The sequence below is a fragment of the Neoarius graeffei genome, chromosome 18 (genome assembly GCF_027579695.1).
Source record: "Neoarius graeffei isolate fNeoGra1 chromosome 18, fNeoGra1.pri, whole genome shotgun sequence".
Lineage (NCBI taxonomy): Eukaryota > Metazoa > Chordata > Actinopteri > Siluriformes > Ariidae > Neoarius > Neoarius graeffei.
Window position 1 is genome coordinate 21328042 of NC_083586.1, and position 21934 is coordinate 21349975.

The following is a 21934-nucleotide window of genomic DNA, read 5'->3' on the forward strand; positions in this document are numbered from 1 at the left end:
AGATTCACCGAGTTTATTTCGATTAATGAAGTGAAAATGTTCTCCTGTTTGTTGAATCAAACATTTTTAAAATGACAAGGAAATAAATTGTTGATGTCAGGTTCAGTGTTTACATGTTGCATAGCATTAATGAGCTGCATGAATAGTTATGACAGTGGACGGAAAGGAAGACAAATTATTAATTATTCTTTATACCCACATTTATAGGTTGTGTTTTTCATAACACAGTAACTAATGATGTGAAAGCACGCACGCACGCACGCACGCACGCACACACACACACACACACACACACACACACACACACACACACACACACACACAAGATTAAGGCTTCTATCATGGTTCACATCCCATTTCTCTCTCTCTCTCACTCTAACCTCCTCATTTCATCCCTTTGTCATTTTCATTTCCATCCCCTGCTGCATCTCTCTCTTTCTCTCTCTCTCTCTCACTCACGTCATCCTTTGTCCTCCTTTCTGTCCTTCACCACCTGATGGAGGCTGAAGCACTGTACAGCTTCAGAGCCACAGAATGTGATGAGCTCAGTTTTAATAAGGGTGACATCCTGAAGGTGAGTGTGTGTGTGTGTGTGTGTGTGTGTGTGTGTGTGTGTGTGTGTACAAATTTAACTTTAAGAAGTTATTTTTAGTATAATAGTACTACTTTTGAAATTCTGGATCGTGATTGGTTGTCAGTTGTTGATTAATTCTCTAAAACAGCTGCTCTGACTGTAGTGCAGGTTTGTATTAATGCACTTGTTCTAATACGTTATCGTTTCTATAGTAACGGCTTATTCAATCATTGATAGGTTTATTATGTAATCTTTATGGAAGGAGTCTCCAGTGTCAGCACTTTGTAACAGTCAGAGGTGAAGCTGTAACTTTTCCAACATCTTCAGGACAGAGGAATTTATGCTTCTTTGCGGTTTCTCTGAAACACAAAACAACAAACTGCATGAATTTTTTTTGTCTGATTACCTTCAAGAGAGAGAAGAAAGAGACATTGGTGATGGAAATGACTGTAGCTGCTATAATATTTGTGAAAACTTACTTGAATGTAACGTAAATTAAAGTTTGTAAACACACACACAAAATGTGTGTTTATAGTAAAATACAGCTTAGACCATTTGAACATTATTGTGAAATTTTTATCATGGATTGAATGGATGCTAATAGACATGTATAAAGATAGTTGTCTAAAATGTAATTTGTTCAAAAGGAAATTCACAATTGTTTGAATCATCGATTGTTAAAATAAAACAAAATCACATTTCAGGTTAAATTCATTACTTCTTGTTCACAATAAATGGTGATGAAATAATTTAGCAAATTTGTATGAAATAAATATTTAATTTGTCTGATTTTTTACATTTTTAATCATTATTTATTTGACATTTCAAATGATTAACTTATTGGCTTCTAAAAATGTGTTGTGCAGTTTATTTGTTGTACAATGGAGTGACATATAAGATTTAAATTTAATGGAGTTTAAGTAAAAATTTAGAGTCGAAATTTAGCAAATTTCCCATTTTAGTAATAGATGTGTCCATATTTTCTCAGGAAGTGCAGCATCAACGCACTGAAATAAAAGCTAACTCTTAATAAATAAAAGCTTGTTCCATCCAGGTGATGAATATGGATGAAGATCCGAACTGGTACACAGCCGAACTTTCGGGACGGAAAGGCTTCGTACCCAAAAATTATATCAATGTAAGACCTCATCCGTAAGTATCCAATGTAAATAAAAATCATCAGTAAGTGTGTGTATGAGTGGATTATCTAGTGTGTGTGTGTGTGTGTGTTTCTGTTTACAATGCTGAGATCTTGCAACAAAGTCATGTAGTAGTATAAAATGGACAATAGAATCTAATATCTAGTGAATTTTTTTAGCATAACCCTGTAATACAGTTCAGCAGGTTTTTTTTTTGAGCACTTTGTAAATAAAGCTGTTGGGTTTCCTGGAGATTTAATACAGTACCACTGGCCAGGGTTGGCAGGTTTCAGCAAAACATTCAGCTCAAAAATTCTTTATTATAAAAAGACATGAAAATATCCAGGTGTTGGAAAAGCTAGACACTTTTTCTGTTCTTCTGTTCATTCAGCCTTTGGTGGAGAAGCAAGGTCACTGTGGTGCACACGCATTTCTGATCTTTGGACATGATTCACTCCTTTCTCATAATATCCCCTTTTCTTTCAATCTCTACAATACTGTAACGTAGATCATATCATAGAAATGGTTCTGTACATCATAGACATAGTAGACAGACATAGAAATTTATTACATTTAATTTAGATATAAAACAATTTATTGATGGCTGCAGAGTATTTTTAATCTACAACAAGTGTTTTTTGTGAAATATGCCAACCTGGCATCCCTGGTATTATCCGTCCTGTCTGCTGTACCTCCTCTGAGCGTGGGGCAGCATAGGTCCTGCCCCGAAGGGCCTCTATTAATGCTTTTTTGTTGCAGTCCCCATTTTGACCACTAGGGGGCAATAATAATAATAATAATAATAATAATAATAATAATAATTCTATGGAGCTGAATGGGGCAGTGAGCGGTGAGCTGTGGGTTTTTTTGTTTTTGTAGGTGGTTTGTCGGAGGAATTTCTCGCCTGGCCGCAGAGAGCCGACTGAGACCTCTGGAGAGCGGAGCATTCCTCATCCGAGAGAGTGAGAGCACTCCAGGAGAGTTCTCCGTGTCTGTCAGGTACACACACACACACACACACACACACACACACACATTTTGTTCACTGTAGGTGCTAAAGAAGGCAACTGGACTTGCTTGAAATCCTTGAAAACGTTTCACCTCTCATCCAAAAGGCTTCTTCAGTTCTTTCTGACTAGTGGGGAGTTTCAGGTATTTATCCTCTAGTGGACCAAAAACAACCCTCAGGACAATCGTTGAGGTCACATGGGTCGTTGACCCTCTCAGTCATTCTGTAGGTGTTAGGGTCACTGGAGGTCAGGTCTGAATGGTGTTAGCAGCCTAGAGGGTCATTAGGGTGATCTGTGGGTCATTAGCTCTCTCTGCCATCATGTGAGTCATTCAGTGCGTTTACATGCACATAGAGAGAATCGAATTTCTGCCGTTGCTCGACTGAAATCGAAGTTCAAAATGCCATGTATACACCTTAATTCGGCTGAAATTGAACCGAACTTGATTTCTCGGAATCGAGCTACACGACCTAGATTATGCGATTTCTGCCGAGCTACTTAGTGCATGTATACCCTATCGAGCTAGTAGTCGAGCTACCCAGATAGCAGAGGGTCGTTGATTCGACGTGGAATCATCGGCATGTTCTTCGACCTATACGCCGTCGAATCACCGACGTTGATTCAACACCGCTTTGCTCATACGAGTTTCCGTTGAAACGACGTTGAAAAGTGGCTGGTGGTCGACAGAGAATAGACCCCCTTTCACCCTTTATTCAACTACGTATTTCGGTCAATTTATAGTTGAATTTTCGGCGATGATTCATCCAACTTTACTTCCTGTTTTATGTACAACAGGAAGGCTACAAATTAAGCAAAACAGGCTAAATTAAACTAGCTAACAATAAAGCATCGGGGCTCTTGCCTAGGATGAACACACACATGCATACTTCAACGATGAAAGTGAAACTTAATTTATATCAATGTGCGTAGGCTACGTCCTGTTTAATGTACAACAGGATATAAAATGCATGCAACAATGCACCTCTCCTAATGTTTGTCAAGCTATCTAATGAGGCATAACTTTTAACATTTATAAGGAACAGAACACACTTGAACAAGTTCTTAGAAACATTTTATGATTTATTTATAATTGTGGCCTATTCCTCCTGCGGCGCAGACCTGTACATGGAAACAGAAAAACATAACCAAAATTAATTTGATGCAGCATTGATAAAGAAAGTCAGCAGTAGGCTATGGGTTTCTAAATGCCACCCTACCTCATTATTTGGACATGGGGAAAAACTATATTTAAAATCCAAAGAGGGATGGAGGGAGGAAAATTAAAACAAAAGAAAGAAATGAAATATAGAGTAGAGAATATTTGATAAAATTAAGGATGTTTTTATTCAGTAAACATTTAAAAAAAATGTTCTACAACACTCTAGCCTAGTGACTTACCAGTAACAAAATAGACTTGAAGTATTCAGATCCGCTCTGCATAAAGCAGCTAAATCCTCTCTCTGTCTCCTGGCAGAAAGCTCCTTGGTTTGCTCCCCTTGTGTCTCAATCACAGCTGGTATTCTGTAGAAAGACTTCTTTTCACCTTTCCCATCAGCTTTGTTAGAACCCTAACACAGCACAAAAGTTTACCATTGTAGGTTTATGATGAACCAAGTGCCTCGTGGGTTCACATACCGCGCGCTGCCTTTATTTCCCCCAAATCACGAGTTTGTTGGTCTTCCAATGTGGCGCAGGGTTTGTTTACTTCCGGTTTCGGGTGACGTCAGTGAAAGGGGTCTAATGGGGGCATTCCCGCCACCCACTGGATTGGGGTGTAAAGCAGTCTGAACAAAACGTGTAAACATAAACATAGGAGAAATGAACCCGTTTTTCTAACTCGTCCTCACTTAGTCTACTTTTCTTTTTTGATTAGTCTGGATTTGATATTGTAAATTTAAATGTGAATCAATGTATATTCATCGGACATGAACAAATGAATAAATCTTGAGTAATCTTGAGGGGCGTGTGTGTCCGGGGTGCGGTGTCGCGGGGGGGGATCGAACGAACCCTCCGATCCCCCCTGGCTACGGGCCAGAATTAGATCATCCTACCAATGTTGAAAACTGGCCGGCAAAAGTGACGATGGTTCAACGTCGTATATTCAACCTTCTCTGACGGTCGACAGATCAACCTTTACCCACGGTGATTCAACGGTGATAAATCGACCCTCTCAGACGGCGGAGAAATCGACGTTTCACGGCGCCGTTTCAACGTTGATTTTCTGACGTACGACGGAAACCGACCATTCTGACCAAAACTCTACGTCGTTTCAACGACCCTCTGCTATCGGGGTACTTACTGCCCCTTCCGGAAGTGACGAGTGACGAGACCACAAGCGGGAAACACAACAGCCTCGGTCGGCATGACAACAGTAGTAGCGAGCAGCAGAAGAGGTCAGAAGGAACAAACGGAGAAGAGAAAATGGCGAGCAGAAACATGCACTTCTGGAGCAATGAGGAGACAGAGTTCATGCTCATTCAGCTTAAGGAGTTGAATATATTAAAATTCATGGACGGGAGAAAAACGCGCAATGGCGAACATGGAACTGATAACTTTGTTTACACTCTTGAATAGCTCTTCTTCATGACGACAACCGGAAGTGTACCAACACGATGGGGCGTGTTGCGCCACCTGTGGCTCGGGTGCACAATGCACCTCACACAATAGCCCGATTTCATTGTGTGCATGTAGGATTGGATTTCTCTGGCACCCTGCTGGGACCTTCAGCTCGATTACCGACAGCAGCTCGGTTTGGATGTGCATGTAAACGTAGTCACTGAAGTCAGCTGAGTCTTGATGTGGATGTGTATTCAGTTGTCTGGGAAGTGTGCCAAGGACTGCACTGTAGGTGGCTGAGAGATAAATGGTGTCAGAGTTAGGCCAAGTTTACATTAGACCGTATCTGTCTCGTTTTCTTTGCGGATGCACTGTCCGTTCACATTAAAACGCCGGGAAACGGGAATCCGCCAGAGCCCACGTATTCAATCCAGTTCGTGTCTGGTCCGGTGCTGTGTAAACATTGAGAATATGCGGATACGCTGTGCTGAGCTCTAGCTGACGTCGTCATTGGACAACGTCACTGTGACATCCACCTTTCTGATTCGCTGGCGTTGGGATCTCACACACAGCGGCTCAGTCCCGAATCACTGCTCGTGCGCTTCACTCGCGCGCTCTCTGAGCTGCGCAGGGCCGGAGTGCGCACCCTCCAGAGGGCACTCGCTGTTCAGGGCGGAGTGATTTGGAGCGCAGGAGGAAGCGCTGAGCCGCACTGAGGTTTATTTACACATTTCAACCTCCTTCAGGCGCTTAAACTCAGTGAGAACATGAACATCACAGCCAGGTGTGTTTATCTGCTGGAGAAGGTGTTCGCTTGCCATCCTTCCACTTGCAAGTGGTGAGTGACTTGCGCATGCCCGATATGCACTGGGATCATGTGACGTGCCGTCTAATTAGTCATGTGATTAGTGTATCCGTGTATTGGCGTTGCTGTGTGCACGCGAATCGTGTATTGGCATTGCTGTGTGTACGCGAATCGTTTTAAAAACGTTAATCTGATGATCCGCTGATTCGAAATAATGTAAACAGGGCCTTAGTAGAGGGGATGGTTAGGAAACCCGGCAAACTTCAAAGGGATAACTCTTTGTTATGGTTTAGGCTTGATCACGTGACCCTGAGAGTGCACACTAGCAGAGTTAGTAGAGGGGAGAACCAAGAAAGTAGTATTTCAAGGGAGTGATATTTTCCTAGATTTCTTTACTTTAGCAAAACTTTATTCAAGTTTCCAGAAATGCCAGGCCGAAATTGTGCGGTTTTTGGTTGTGGTTCTTGCAGAAGAACCAAAGGAATCGGCATTTTTAAGCTGCTGTTGGCGAGCGATGAAGCTCATAAGAAATGGCGAAAGGAATGGCTTGGTGAGCTAAAGAAGACGAGAAGTAGACCAAGATTTTAGAGAAAAGATCAAAAGGGATACAGTCTACACCTGTGAGAAGCATTTTGCGCCTGAAGATGTCGAAATATGTAAGTATTCAGTTATTATTTGTTATTGATCAGTGAGTCTCCGCGCACCGGTTTGAGACCGTACAACGCTAAGAGAAGCCATGAAACCTCTAACAAGCCTCTATTAACTATGTCTGGTCTGGTATTTTTTCCCACAATCATTACAAAGTATTTCTGTTGATTGAACCTGCCAAACAAGAGAGACCAATGCATTAAAGAATGGCCATAACAAAACAACGAAAGCTGTTCAAACAAAGTTTCTGATCTAAAACTACATGAAAACGAGAGTTCGGGTGCAAATGTTTTTTAAAAAAAACTTGAACTTAGGCATGAACTTGTATTTTTGGTTGATATCTAGACCACAAGAGATCAAGTTCAAGTTTAGTCGAGTTTAGTCTGGGCAGTCGGGCAGCTCAACTTTCGCGCAAATTCACAAATTTCATACTCACATCATCAACTGAGGTCATAAAGTGCTCCTCTATTTCTTCATTTTCCAATAAAATATCTAAGATAGCATCAAAATCATTCCCAAACAAGAAGAAGTCGTCAGATCCGTCCGCTATGTTTGTTGTTGCCGGGTTAAAGTGTGCACTCTCGTGATGACGTCACGGTACAGTTCAACCTCAAATACGAAACAATAGGACGGTCCTTTGAAGTTTGCCGGGTTTCCTAACCATCCTCTCTATTCAAGTCAAGTCAAGTCAACTTTATTGTCAAATATGCTATACATGCTCGACATACAGCACAGATGAAATATCAGTCCTCTCTGACCCCTGGTGCAAACTGGCAATCATACCTGTCAACTTTGAGGTTTGAAAAAAAGGGATATTTCCCAGATTTTAACTCAAAATAAGGGAAAATTTCGGAAAGTCGAACTTTCCGAAAATTTCAGAAAGTCGAACTTTCCAAAAATTTCAGAAAGTCGGTAATCAAACTGACTTTTCTTCACAAAATTAAATTCGTCCTGCCATTTGGGCAAGTAGCGGCAATACACCTTTTTTGGTTTTGCCTCGCTCCTTTCTTTATTCATGTCTCTAGTCTCGCCGTCTACTGAAACTCGCTCCCTGAGGAAAGAATTATGACCATCTTTTAGTTTTGTGAGAAGTTCTGAGCAGTGACCTTGGTCAGACCATAGATATACATAGAAGACTAGATGCCTCGTCCCCGTTGCCCGTCAACGAAGTCGAACGTCCGCACATGGCGGCCATCTTACCTCAGACAGCTGGCTTACCCAGTACATTGTGTTGGTAGCGATATGTACTTTTCAGATGACCGTAACTTCCTCAAATTTCAATCGATATTCAAACGGTTTGGTTTGTTATATAAAAAAAACAAACGGAAGTATGTATTTATGATATTAATGATGAATAATCATTTTATGTTTTAAAAAAATACGCATAGCTTGGCGAAAATATTTCAGTATAGACCCTTTTCAGTCACGTGACCTTCGTAAACGCGACCACCATTTTGGACATGTAGCAGACTTCGGCTCGAATTGGTTTGAATGCGAGGAAGGCGACAAACGGAGAACATACAAGAAAAAGGAGCGAGATGCAGAAAACACCTTCGCTATCCAGCGACGTAGGGCATTTACAGGGCGAGCAGAGGGAGAAATAACAACAGTAACGACACATTAGCAACGCCGTACAGAAATAACGGTTTATGGCACAGACCCTTTCGGTTCTCGCTCATCTAGCTGCTACAATGACTGCTTAGACTGCAACAATAATACCTAACACACATTTAAGTATCCGTCGTAAAGACGTGAAACTCGTCAAGTGACGAGTGTGTTCATTGATAAGCTAACACAATCTAAAAGTAGACATACCATCACACTGCCCTGGCGCTGTGTACAGTTTACCTTCTACGGTTTGTGCACTCACTATTTCTCCAACCGTTGTTAGAGATTACAGGGAACGGCCTGGATTTAAGAGACAAATACATGTTCCTCTTGTTTTGAACACTTAGCCCATGTTTACATTAGACCGTATCAGCGGATCATCAGATTAACGTCTTTAAAAGCGATTAGTGTGCACACAGCAACACCAATACACGATTCGCGTGCACACAGCAACACCAATACACGGATACGCTCGGCTCCGCAGGCATCCTGCGCTCCAAATCACTCCGCCCTGAACAGCCAGTGCCCTCTGGAGGGTGCGCACTCCGGCCCTGCGCAGCTCACACAGCGCGCGAGTGAAGTGCACGAGCCACGATTCGGGACTGAGCCGCTGTGTGTGTGATCCCAGCGCATATCACTTACCACTCGCAAGTGGAAGGATGGCAAGCCTAAAGACAATCGTTTTTTTTTTTTTTGTTACATAGTCAAGAGAGGTGTCGGATCACTGGATCCAGTGTAAATAGCTGCCGGAGCCAACGCCCGAGGTTCCGGAGCGCGCTCCGGCTTGCTCCCCCTCAAATTAAGCGCTGTTTGTAGGACACTGCCTCTGATCTGTCCTACAGTCTACCAACAGCAAAGGAACACAACGCTAGCTAATGTCGTTAGCTAATAGCTACTACAGAAGAACAAAGAGGTTACAATGGGTTATTTTAGCCTATTTGGTTACACACTCGCCGCCACAGAATGTTAACAGCAATGTAATGCCTTTTCTGGCTAATTTTATTCGTCTTACCTCCAACAAAGTGGTCACTGCACAAGCGTTGGTATGCCGAGGGCTGCCAATCTGTTAATGGCCGCTATCCATCTTCTCCGTCGGGATCCGATAAAATGATAACCCTTGCCTTGTTTGTTGATGGTTACTACATCCAGGTGCACAACAATATAGTGGCATGATGGAAGTCTTGCTGAAAATAAACACTTTCTTTCCTGCCGTTCCTCAATGCTGGCTGTGGTAAACTACTGGTAGTACATGTCCAAAATGGCGGCCGCGTTTGTCGTGACGTCACGTGAAAAGGGTCCATACTACAGACTGTAAGACAGGATGCATGCTGAAATTCCTCTGCTGTGAGAAGCCTAACACTGCATACTTATGGATAACTGCGGCCTTAGGACAAATAACCATACAATTTATTTCCAATTTTTAGTGAAAATATTTTTACATGTGATAGGGCCGTAGGGGAAGCTAAAGTTAAATAAACAGCTTACTCACTTCTGAAACTTCAGAAATACTTCATCCACCTCAAAAACCTAATGCACTCACATCATAGCATAATAACAAATGCAAACTCACATCACAGCATAATAACAAATGCACTGCCCGAGTAAGTAATAGTATAAAACAGTGACAGCGACTCACGGTAGTTTGTGACAAAAAAAAGCACTTAATTAATCACATGTGGTTATACTTCCAAGGATAAAAAGATCTCTTTACATTTACAAAAAGAACATTCAAAGCTGATTATCATGTCAAAGTCAATATATGTTAGCACAGAAGATTGAAATTTCATTTGACTAGGCTCCAATGTGCAGTTAAAATAAAACTAAACATACTGATATAAACATCTACAATTAAAACAGACACACACATCAGCTTGTCATCAAAGTCAGTACTTTGATTTCCTGTAAATCATAATGTGAGTGCTGGGCTGGGCTGTGCTTGCGTAAGTCTTCATCCCCCTCGTCTGTGGTAAGATGGCCGCCCTGTGCGGACGTTCTGGAATACGCGGTGAGGAATCTAGTCTTCTATGTAAATCTATGGGTCAGACTAGCGCTATGGTTCTGACAGTCTTCTTCACAGACATGCAATTAAAATCAATGTGTAATTACTAGACTGCCACCTGCTGTACTGGAGAGGGCGGGGACGTGAATTCATGGCGCGACTTCCTGCTGTAAACTCCTGTCAGAGGCGCGTCATGAATTCTGGACCTACCGACTTTTATATAATGTGAAAATACGGGATATTTTCGGGAAAATAAAAAAACGGGAAGACAGCGGGAAATAAGTCAAAATAAGGGATTTCCCGGGAAAAACGGGAGGGGAGGGTTGACAGGTATGCTGGCAATGCAATAAATAAAAATAGAATAATTGAAAAAATAAACAATATAAACAGTATAAACACTCTAGATAGGAACTAGACAGACTAAACACTCAAACAATATAAACAGTATAAACACTAGATAACAACAAGACAGACTAAACACTCAAACAGACAATATAAACAGTATAAACACTCTAGATATTAACTAGACTAAACACTCATACACACACACACACACACACACACACACATAAATTGGTACAAATAACCAAACAGTCAAGGGCACTTGAGGTATAGCAGGTAAACATGAAACATGAAATAAGCAGAATAAACAAACTAGCAGCTGTTGAGGTGAGGTAGTGCGGAATAGTGCAAATGAGCGAGGTAAAGTGAAATGTGCGGTCCCTGAGTTCAGTGTGTTAATGAACGATGAGATGTATGTATGTATGTGTGTGTGTGTGTTGGGGGGGAACTGTGAGGATGACATGTCAGATGCTGAAGGGGGGCCAGGGGGGTGTGCGAGCAGAATCTGTGGCAGGGGGCAGAGGGGGGAGGAGGGGCAGAACAGGGAAGGAGTTGAGCCTCCTGACTGCCTGGTGAAAGAAACTGTCCTTGAGCCTGCTGGTTTTGGCCCGGAGACTCCGCAGTCTCCTCCCCGATGGCAGCAGGCTGAAGAGGCTGTGAGATGGGTGGGTGGGGTCACCTGCAATCCTGATGGCTTTGCGGGTGAGGTGGGAGTTATAGATATCCATAAGAGAAGGGAGAGAGACACCAATGATCTTCTCAGCTGCTCTCACGATGCGCTGCAGAGTCTTGCAGCAGGACACGGTGCAGGCGCCGTACCACACGGTGATGCAGCTGGTCAGGATGTTCTCGATGGTGCCTCTGTAGAATGTGTGCATGATGGGGGCCGGGACTCTTGCTCTCCTCAGTTTGCGGAGGAAGTACAGATGCTGTTGGGCTTTTTTGGCCAGTGCTGCGGTGTTGTTGTTCCAGGACAGGTCTTCAGAGATGTGCACACCCAGAAACTTGGTGCTGCTCACCCTCTCCACTGCAGCACCGTCGATAGATAGTGGAGCATGCTGGGTGTGCTCTCTCCTGAAGTCCACAACAATCTCCTTCGTCTTCTCCACGTTCAGACGGAGATTGTTGTCCTTGCACCACATGGCCAAGCGGCTCACCTCACTCCTGTAGATTGTCTCATCGCCGTTGTTGATGAGACCCACCACAGTCGTGTCATCCACAAACTTAATGAAGATATTTGAGCTGGATGTTGGTGTGCAGTCGTGGGTCAGCAGAGTGAAGAGGAGGGGGCTCAGCACACATCCTTGGGGGGCCCCCGTGTTTAGTGTGATGGTGCTGGAGAAGTTGCTGCCGACCCGTACAGTCTGTGGTCTCCCCGTCAGGAAGTCCAGCAGCCAGTTGCACAGGGAGGTGTTGAGTCCCAGCTGGTCCAGTTTGTGAATGAGCTGCTAAGGAATGATTGTGTTGAATGCTGAGCTAAAGTCTATGAACAGCATTCTGACATACGAGTCTTTTGTCTCCAGGTGGGTGAGGGCTGAGTGGAGGGCAGTGGAGATGGCGTCATCGGTCAAATGGTTGGACTGATATGCAAACTGGAAAGGATCCAGGGTGGGGGGGAGGGCAGACTTGATATGCCTCATGACTAGCCGCTCGAAGCACTTCATGAGGATGGGAGTGAGTGCGACTGGGCGGTAGTCATTGAAGCAGAAGGGAGATTGTTTCTTCAGGACCGGGATGATGGTGGTGGCTTTGAGGCACGTGGGGACAACAGCCTGGCTCAACGAGATATTGAAGATGTCTGTAAAGACATCTGTGAGCTCCTTGGCCCAGTCTCTCAGGACACGACCAGGAATGTTATCAGGACCCGGGGCTTTTCGTACATTTGTCGTCCTGAGAGCTCTCCTCACGCTGTCTGGGGACAGCATCAACACCTGGTCGCCGGGAGGTGGTGGGGTCTTCTTTGCTGTGGTGCTGTTGTCTGCCTCAAAGCTAGCGAAGAAGTTGTTCAACTGATTCAGCAGAGACGTGGAGTTGTCACAGGTCTGTCGTGAGGGCTTGTAGTCTGTGATGGTCTGAATCCCCCGCCACAGGTTCCTGGTGTCTCTGCTGTCATTGAAATGGTCAGCACTGTGCCTGGAATACTGTCTCTTGGCCACCCTGATGCCTCGTAACAGATTGGCCCTGGCTGTCCTCAGGCCCACCTCGTCCCCAGCTCTGAAGGTGGCATTCCGAGCCCACAGGAGCCTATAGACTTCCCCTGTCAGCCATGGCTTCTGATTGGCCCAAATGGAGACGGTTCTGGTGACCGTAACGTCGTCCATGCACTTCCTCATGTAGGCAGTGACGGTCTCCGTGTACTCCTGAAGATCTGTGGTGTTGTTGTAGTTGGCCGCCTGTCTGAACATGCTCCAGTCAGTGGTGGAAAAACAGTCCTGGAGTGCCTCTGAGGACCCCTCTGGCCACACACGTATCTGTTTTATAGCTGGTTTGGTGACTTTAACCAGCGGCCTGTATGCTGACATTAGCATAACAGTGGAATGATCTGAGGCCCCAAGGTGAGGGAGGAGTAGGGCTTTGTAGGCATCTTTATGCATGGTGTAAACATTGTCCAGAGTATTGTTTCCACGTGTGGGAAAGTTGATATGTCCATAGAGTTTTGGAAACACGCTTTTGGGGTTTGCATGGTTGAAATCCCCAGCCAGGATGAGGAAAGCATCTGGGTGGGCTGTCTGCTGCTCACTGATATGCTGATAGAGTTCATTCAGTGCTTCACTCCTGTTGTTATTGGAGCTGGGAGGGATGTATAATGCTACAGTACCAACAGTATGGCTGTAAATTCCCTCGGCAGATAGAATGGCCGGCACTTAATAATCATAAACTCCACCAGTGGTGAGCAGTGTTTGCAGACTACAACAGTATCATGGCAGTAGAGTCAAACAGTAGCTACTGTTTGACTCTCACCACCCACTGGAACACAAATTGGGGGTCATTAGGACCTTACATTACAGGGCTCAGAATGTTCCTACAATGGAAGGAGGAAAAGAGAAGGAGCAAAACAACATCAAGGAAACAGTTAGTATCCCGACTGGGCTTTCATCAAGACCAGGAAAAGAAACACAATTGACAGGGAAGAAAACAGCAACAAACGGAAGAACATTGTCATTCCCTACATTTCTGGACTATCTGAGAAACTCAGGAGGATTTTCTACAAACACAACATCCCTGTGCACTTCAGATCCAGTAACACTCTGAGGCAGAAATTGGTCCATGCTAAGGATAGAATACCCAAACACAAACAGGACAATGTAGTATACACAATTCAGTGCAATGAGGAATGCACAGACCTGTACATTGGGGAAACGAAACAACTGCTTCACAAGCGCATGGCTCAACACAGGAGAGCCAGTTCCTCAGGCCAGGACTCTGCAGTCTATCTTCATCTCAATAACAAAGGGCACTCATTTCAGGACTGCAATGTACGCATTCTAGCCAGAGAAGACTGATAGTTTGTAAGAAGAGTAAGGCCCTGTCCACACGGCAACGGATTCAGGTGACTCCGATACAATTGCTTATCGTTTAGGCCTGGCGTCCACACGGCACCGGCGTTTTGGGTGCCCAAAACGCAATCTTTTTGAGAACGGGTTCCAGAGTGGAAAGATCTGGCAACGTTGCCGTTGTGAAGTCGTCTGGATGAGTAGAACGGATTTGTTTACGATGATGTCACAACCACATGACTGTGAGTGCTTCACGCCGGGTAGAAGTGTAACAAACTCGATGCGAGTTGTCAACAAATCCTATAACTTGGTTTATGAAACACGCTTACAAAATATTTTCACTGTGAATATTTATTGTGTAATGGTGCAAAGTGAGAGAGAGAGAGAGAGAGAGAGACTCTGCCCTTAGGGCAGAGTCAATCCCGCCAGCAAAAATAGGGAAAAAAAGGAGCGATCTCACCTCTTCAGATATTGGTTTAAGTCCTACAATACATTCCTCAAAAAGGGCGTAGAAGAGCAAATTAATCCATCAACGTGTAGCATTCAATTTATTCCGGACCATTAAAGACGCCGCCTTCCGCGTAGAATCATACGTCATCCTCGCCGCCATATTGGATAGGTCAAAGTGGAGAATAAAGATTCATGTGCTGCGTTTAACTGTACCAACAGGTTTACCGTCCAAACAAGATCACATGGGATTACCTTTCACAGGTGAGAAACAACAAATTAATCCATCAACGTGTAGCATTCAATTTATTCCGGACCATTAAAGACGCCGCCTTCCGCATAGAATCATACGTCATCCTTGCCGCCATATTGGAGAGGTCAAAGCGGAGAATAAAGATTAGCTGCGTTTAACTGTACCAACAGGTTTGCCGTCCAAACGAGATCACATGGGATTACCTTTCACAGGTGAGACTGGAAAAATACTTTTCATTGTATTTGGTCATTATAATGTAATTTTACGAACAGATTTTCCTGACTTTGTGGCTAATATGAAGTCTCGCGCATAATAGTTTATGCGCATGCGTCCTTACTTCTTCTATTGTTCTGGTGTCTCCGAAGGGACCGTCTTACAGCGCCCCTAGAGGTGTGGCATGTGTATTGCATCGTTTTCAGCAAGCGTTGCGTTGCCATATGGACCTGATATTTTACTGATCGTTGCCCATTTGGACGCGATATATTTTTAAATAACATCTCGTTGCCGTTGTCGTGTGGATGTAGCCTAAAAGAAGCCATCTTTGTCAACCTGGAACAACCATCACTTAACAGAGGAAGTGGTCTGAGACACCATTTATCTACCGGTATCAGCCACCTACAATGCAGTCCTTGGCATACTTCCCAGACAACTGAATACACATCCACACCAAAACTCAGCTGACTTCAATGACTCACATGATGGCAGAGAGAGCTCACAACCCACAAATCACCCTAATGACCCTCTAGGCTGCCAACACCATTCACACCCGCCCTCCAGTGACCCTAACACCTACAGAATGACTGAGAGGGCCAGTGACCCATATGACCTCAATGACTCTGCTTAGTTTTGCTTTTGGTCCACTAGAGGATAAATACCTGAAACTCCCCACTGTTTATAACATTTTACAGACATTCCACGACATTAATTGTAGCTATAAACTGCTAAAACATGCAATGTTTCTGTCAACACTAGTTGTTAGCATTGGTTATACAGTATAATCAGTATAATCAGTGATTATTTTCCTTTAACAGTACAACACATGAGTGTGTAAGTAAACAAATTGATTTGTTTACATAAACATGTCCTGTAAAGTATAAGGGTAGTATCTCACTGGGCTGCGACAGCTTGTGACAAATTGCGAACGTCATTCGCGAGAGTGTTTCAAAAGTGTCCTGAAACATTCGCAGGGTTTCTCAATTTCCTCGCATGAGTCGCAAAGTGTCGCTCCTTCGTCACTGAAATTTTGAATATGTTCAAAAAATTCGTGTGACAAAATTTCTCTCAAAATAGCCGCAAATATGTCGCTGGTGTCACAAAGCCATCGCGAACCCTTCTCAAGTCAGTTACCGTGAGGCTTCCTGTACTTCCCTGCCTGCCAAGGGAAAGCCAGGCTGCGACAGCCTGCGACTAGTTGGAGAGACAACAATTGCGGTAAAATATGCGAATATCAATTCAGTGTGATTCTAAGTGAAAATTGTCGCTAATTTGCATATTTTATCGCAATTGTTGTGTCTCCAACTAGTCGCAGGCTGTCGCAGCCCAGTGAGATACTGGCTTAAGCTGCAGTAGCTGATCTTCAAATTCAATGGAAATTTTTTTAGAAAATGTTTACCCTGGGGCAGTTCCTCATTCTGGTCCACATGGCATGCAAACAGGCAACATGAACCGTGTGTGTGTGTGTGTGTGTGTGTGGGAAAGAGAGAGAGAGAGAGAGTGTGTGTGTGGTTATGAGGTGTGGCTGGGTTGGGCTGGCAGGTGATGAAAGAAAGAGAGCCTGCTGGAGAAGGGTGTGTGTGTGTCTGTGTGTGTGTGTGATATTAGATATAGGGAATGAAAACTAATGAAAATGTTATATCCTTTTTCACAAGCTATTATCATACATTTAATAAGAAAACACACACACACACACACACACACACACACACACACACACACACACACACACACGTACTTCATGCAGTGTTTCCTTTGAACACCAAACGAATGTAAAGGTTGTAACTCATTTGTTCAAACTAAACACTAAATACTAAATTACTGTAGTCTGCGATTAAAAAAAAATCATACCATTGTGTATATTTTTATTCCATCCTGTTGGTGGTGCTGCTCATGTCCACCAAAATAAAGAATAACCTATCCATTCATTATCCGTAACCGCTTATCCTGTGCAGGGTCGCGGGCAAGCTGGAGCCTATCGCAGCTGACTATGGGTGAGAGGCAGGGTACACCCTGGACAAGTCACCAGATCATTACAGGGCTGACACATAGAGACAAATAACCATTCACACTCACGGTCAATTTAGAGCCACCAATTAACCTAACCTGCATGCCTTTGGACTGTGGGGGAAACCGGAGCACCCAGAGGAAACCCACGCAGACACGGGGAGAACATGCAAACTCCACACAGAAAGGCCCTCGTCAGCTACTGGGCTTGAACCCAGAACCTTCTTGCTGTGAGGCAATAATGCTAACCACTACACCACCAATCCAACATTTGTTCGCTGGAAATAATCTGTGAGATAATGTTAACGAACCATTTCTAGATCAAAGAAATCACAGTTACCTGAAAATAATATGCAGTTGAGTGACATTAACTCACAATCGCAAGAAAAAAACCTCCACAATAACTCGCAATTGCTGGATAAAAAGCCCCAGTCACGTGAAAATAACTTGCATAAATAAATTACAAGATAAAAAGTCAGAATTGCGAGTTGCATGAAAATAACTCACAGTTGTGAGATCGTTAGTAGAGTGATAATAGCTACAAATTTGTGAAAAAGTTGTGTGAAAATAAAACTAGTCATAATTGTGTGAAATAAAACTCACTGTTATGAGATAAATACTGTAGTTCAGCCCAGTGATACTAAATTCAGCTCGAAAATGAGTGATAAAAAGTCATAATTGAGAAATGTTAACTCACAACTACAAACCCGATTCCAAAAAAGTTGGGACAAAGTACAAATTGTAAATAAAAACGGAATGCAATGATGTGGAAGTTTCAAAATTCCATATTTTATTCAGAATAGAACACAGATGACATATCAAATGTTTAAACTGAGAAAATGTATCATTTAAAGAGAAAAACTAGGTGATTTTTAAATTTCATGACAACAACACATCTCAAAAAAGTTGGGACAAGGCCATGTTTCCCACTGTGAGACATCCCCTTTTCTCTTTACAACAGTCTGTAAACGTCTGGGGACTGAGGAGACAAGTTGCTCAAGTTTAGGGATAGGAATGTTAACCCATTCTTGTCTAATGTAGGATTCTAGTTGTTCAACTGTCTTAGTTTTTTTTTTTTTTGTCGCATCTTCCGTTTTATGATGCGCCAAATGTTTTCTATGGGTGAAAGATCTGGACTGCAGGCTGGCCAGTTCAGTACCCGGACCCTTCTTCTACGCAGCCATGATGCTGTAATTGATGCAGTATGTGGTTTGGCATTGTCATGTTGGAAAATGCAAGGTCTTCCCTGAAAGAGACGTCGTCTGGATGGGAGCATATGTTGCTCTAGAACCTAGATATACCTTTCAGCATTGATTGTGTCTTTCCAGATGTGTAAGCTGCCCATGCCACATGCACTAATGCAACCCCATACCATCAGAGATGCAGGCTTCTGAACTGAGCGCTGATAACAACTCGGGTCGTCCTTCTCCTCTTTAGTCCGAATGACACGGCGTCCCTGATTTCCATAAAGAACTTCAAATTTTGATTCGTCTGACCACAGAGCAGTTTTCCACTTTGCCACAGTCCATTTTAAATGAGCCTTGGCCCAGAGAAGACGTCTGCGCTTCTGGATCATGTTTAGATACGGCTTCTTCTTTGAACTATAGAGTTTTAGCTGGCAACGGCGGATGGCACGGTGAGTTGTGTTCACAGATAATGTTCTCTGGAAATATTCCTGACCCCATTTTGTGATTTCCAATACAGAAGCATGCCTGTATGTGATGCAGTGCCGTCTAAGGGCCCGAAGATCACGGGCACCCAGTATGGTTTTCCGGCCTTGACCCTTACGCACAGAGATTCTTCCAGATTCTCTGAATCTTTTGATGATATTATGCACTGTAGATGATGATATGTTCAAACTCTTTGCAATTTTACACTGTCGAACTCCTTTCTGATATTGCTCCACTATTTGTCGGCGCAGAATTAGGGGGATTGGTGATCCTCTTCCCATCTTTACTTCTGAGAGCCGCTGCCACTCCAAGATGCTCTTTTTATACCCAGTCATGTTAATGACCTATTGCCAATTGACCTAATGAGTTGCAATTTGGTCCTCTAGCTGTTCCTTGTTTGTACCTTTAACTTTTCCAGCCTCTTATTGCCCCTGTCCCAACTTTTTTGAGATGTGTTGCTCTCATGAAATTTCAAATGAGCCAATATTTGGCATGAAATTTCAAAATGTCTCACTTTCGACATTTGATATGTTGTCTATGTTCTATTGTGAATACAATATCAGTTTTTGAGATTTGTAAATTATTGCATTCCGTTTTTATTTACAATTTGTACTTTGTCCCAACTTTTTTGGAATCGGGGTTGTGCAAGATAGAAACTTGCAATTTTGAGATAAAAAGTCACACTTGAGCAATATTAATTTGAAATTCCAGTGATGTGAAAATAATTTGCAGTTACAAGACAAAAAGGGTGCACTTTAATGGTTGTAACTTAAATTTGCCAGATCAAAAAATAAAGTCTCAATTACAAGAAGAAAAATTTGCATAAAGTGAACTGGCAGTATCAAGTACGTACACTTACAACGGTTGATTGATATTAACGTAAAATTTCAACACAAACAATTACAAGATAAAAATTTGCAATTGTGAGCTAAATATTTGTAACTGAGTCATATTTATAAAAAGTTACAGTGAGTAACACTCACTCGCAATTACGAGATAAGAAGTCAGAGTTGCATGACATTCATCGGCGAGATCAATTTGCATGAGATTTTCTCATACGTGGCAGAAACAAGCTTCCAAATGAGACAAAGAAAAAAAATCTAAATGCGATTGATGGTCCTGAATTTTTCATTTTTGTTTTTCCTCTGTTCTTTTTCCAACACACACACACCGTGTATTTGTGCAGTTATGGGGACCACGTGCAGCACTTTAAGGTCCTGAAGGACAAACTGCAATGCTACTTCATATGGGACGAAGTTTTCACTTCACTCAACCAGCTGGTGGAGTTCTATCGCGTCAACAGCATCGCCAAAGAGAGGACTGTCTTCTTACGTGAGGCCGAGAGACTGCTGGCTGTGAGAGCACACACACACACACTAATACGTTCTTTAATTGATCACAGAAATGAACCCTTGCTGTAGTGTAAGAGGAAGAAAACACTTCAGGATGTGCTTTTATAGGAATGCAACACTAACTAAGCTTTGTTGTTGATTATTTTCCTTTAAGAGCACACCCCAAGTGTGCTAGTTCTTACTTATCGCTCTTAATGATCAGTTTCTTGATGATAGCACCACACACACTATTGTGTCAATGTCACAATTTTCCCAGAGACCACGTCATGCTCATGCCCTCTTCGACTTCACGCCTCCTCACGTGTCCCAGCTGCGTTTCCTGCGTGGTGACGTAATCAGTCTTCTGGACTGCTCTGATGCTCGTTGCTGGAAGGGGCGGTGCCGGGGTTGTGTGGGGGTGTTCCCTCCTGACTACGTCCAGCCTGTGTACCATTAAAGGTTTGGCTTTAACCTTGAAATTTTCCTACAGGAAGATTTTACCAATTGCAGTCATACACAGCTTTGTGTAAGCAGCAGAAATATTTTGGGGTCAATCCACATGATGTCACTGAAGGCCTCCTGACTGAACATGTCAGATTTGCTTCAGATTTCCAAAGATTAATGTCATTAGTCCCAAGAAACAGAGTGCAAAATTTCAGCCTTACATCTTTGTTAGTTTTTGCATGAATAAGGAGCATGACTTAAATTTTACCATAAAAATGAACGCTATAGAAAAAGTCTGAAGTTCCATAAGCCAAAACTTTTGAACTATTTGAGCTAGATGCATTAAATTTTCAGGTATTGTTCTTTGGTACAGGATACCTTTAAATACTGCAACTAAAGATCCATAATTGCATCTTTACCACTTTATGTATTGTTGAAATATGTCAAAAAAAAAATTCGTTTGTGCTTTGGAGTATTTTTGGCCTTCTGTTTCTCCACATTTAAACATCAGAGCTTTCAAATTCTGGTATTTATTTCTCATATTGTAGGACTGTTTTGATAACTAAGTATTTGTCTAAAAGAGATAAAACTTTCTGAGTTATGAGCCTTAAAAATAAAAAAAATTAAAAATCTTTTCGCACCCTTATTTCAAATGCATATTGCTCATGTATGACAAATTCTACCATAAAAATGATTACATCACTGGAAAGAGCAGGTCTTCGTGAGCATACAAACAAAATATGAAGTTGGTATCTTCAGCTAAACTATATTTATTAAGGGATCAAATCTGCCTCCTTTTACAACAGACAGAAATGTAAAATACAGGCACACGTCTTATAATACAGCCACAAGATATGTGAAATTTTTACCTAGAGATCTTCTGATTTGAAGCGGAGTTATCCTTTTCACTTTTTGGAATTTTTCACAGTTTTCTGGTAACACTTGCTCTGAATGTATACTGACTCGAAATGCATTTGAAACTATTTTAAAAGATGTTTTACACAATTATTAATGAAACCGGGTCACAATTTATAGCAGTGGTTTATGAACTGTTTACAGAATGCACTGTACCGTAACTAGTGTTCAAAGCACATTAGAGCACCAATCAAAGAACAAGTAAGTTAAGGCTATTGATGTACAGAACATATTCTAACCTAATTATAATGCATTATAAGCTGTATTTGTGAGTTGTACTTGGGTCATTCTCCTCAGAACGTGCAATCTCTTTTACTGAAGCTTCAGTTCAGTTAGTAGAAATATTTTGCCCTAGTGTATATGTCTCATTATTCACAGGACATGTGAACATCTAAACATGTCATTCGCAGTGCTCAATAATTTATGTATGTCTTCCCACAGATGTTTCAAAAGTGACCGTAGGCGACTTTGGGTCATTC

General features: G+C 42.5%; 1 protein-coding gene across 1 annotated transcript; it reads left to right on the forward strand.

The window, feature by feature from the left end:
- The first annotated feature begins 496 nt into the window (after positions 1–496).
- Positions 497–20553, forward strand: grapb (GRB2 related adaptor protein b). Its single transcript, XM_060899437.1, has 5 exons — positions 497–574; positions 1629–1726; positions 2593–2712; positions 19952–20120; positions 20374–20553. Exons 1-5 carry the CDS (start codon positions 497–499, stop codon positions 20551–20553), a joined length of 645 nt encoding a protein of 214 aa, XP_060755420.1.
- The last annotated feature ends 1381 nt before the right edge of the window (positions 20554–21934 follow it).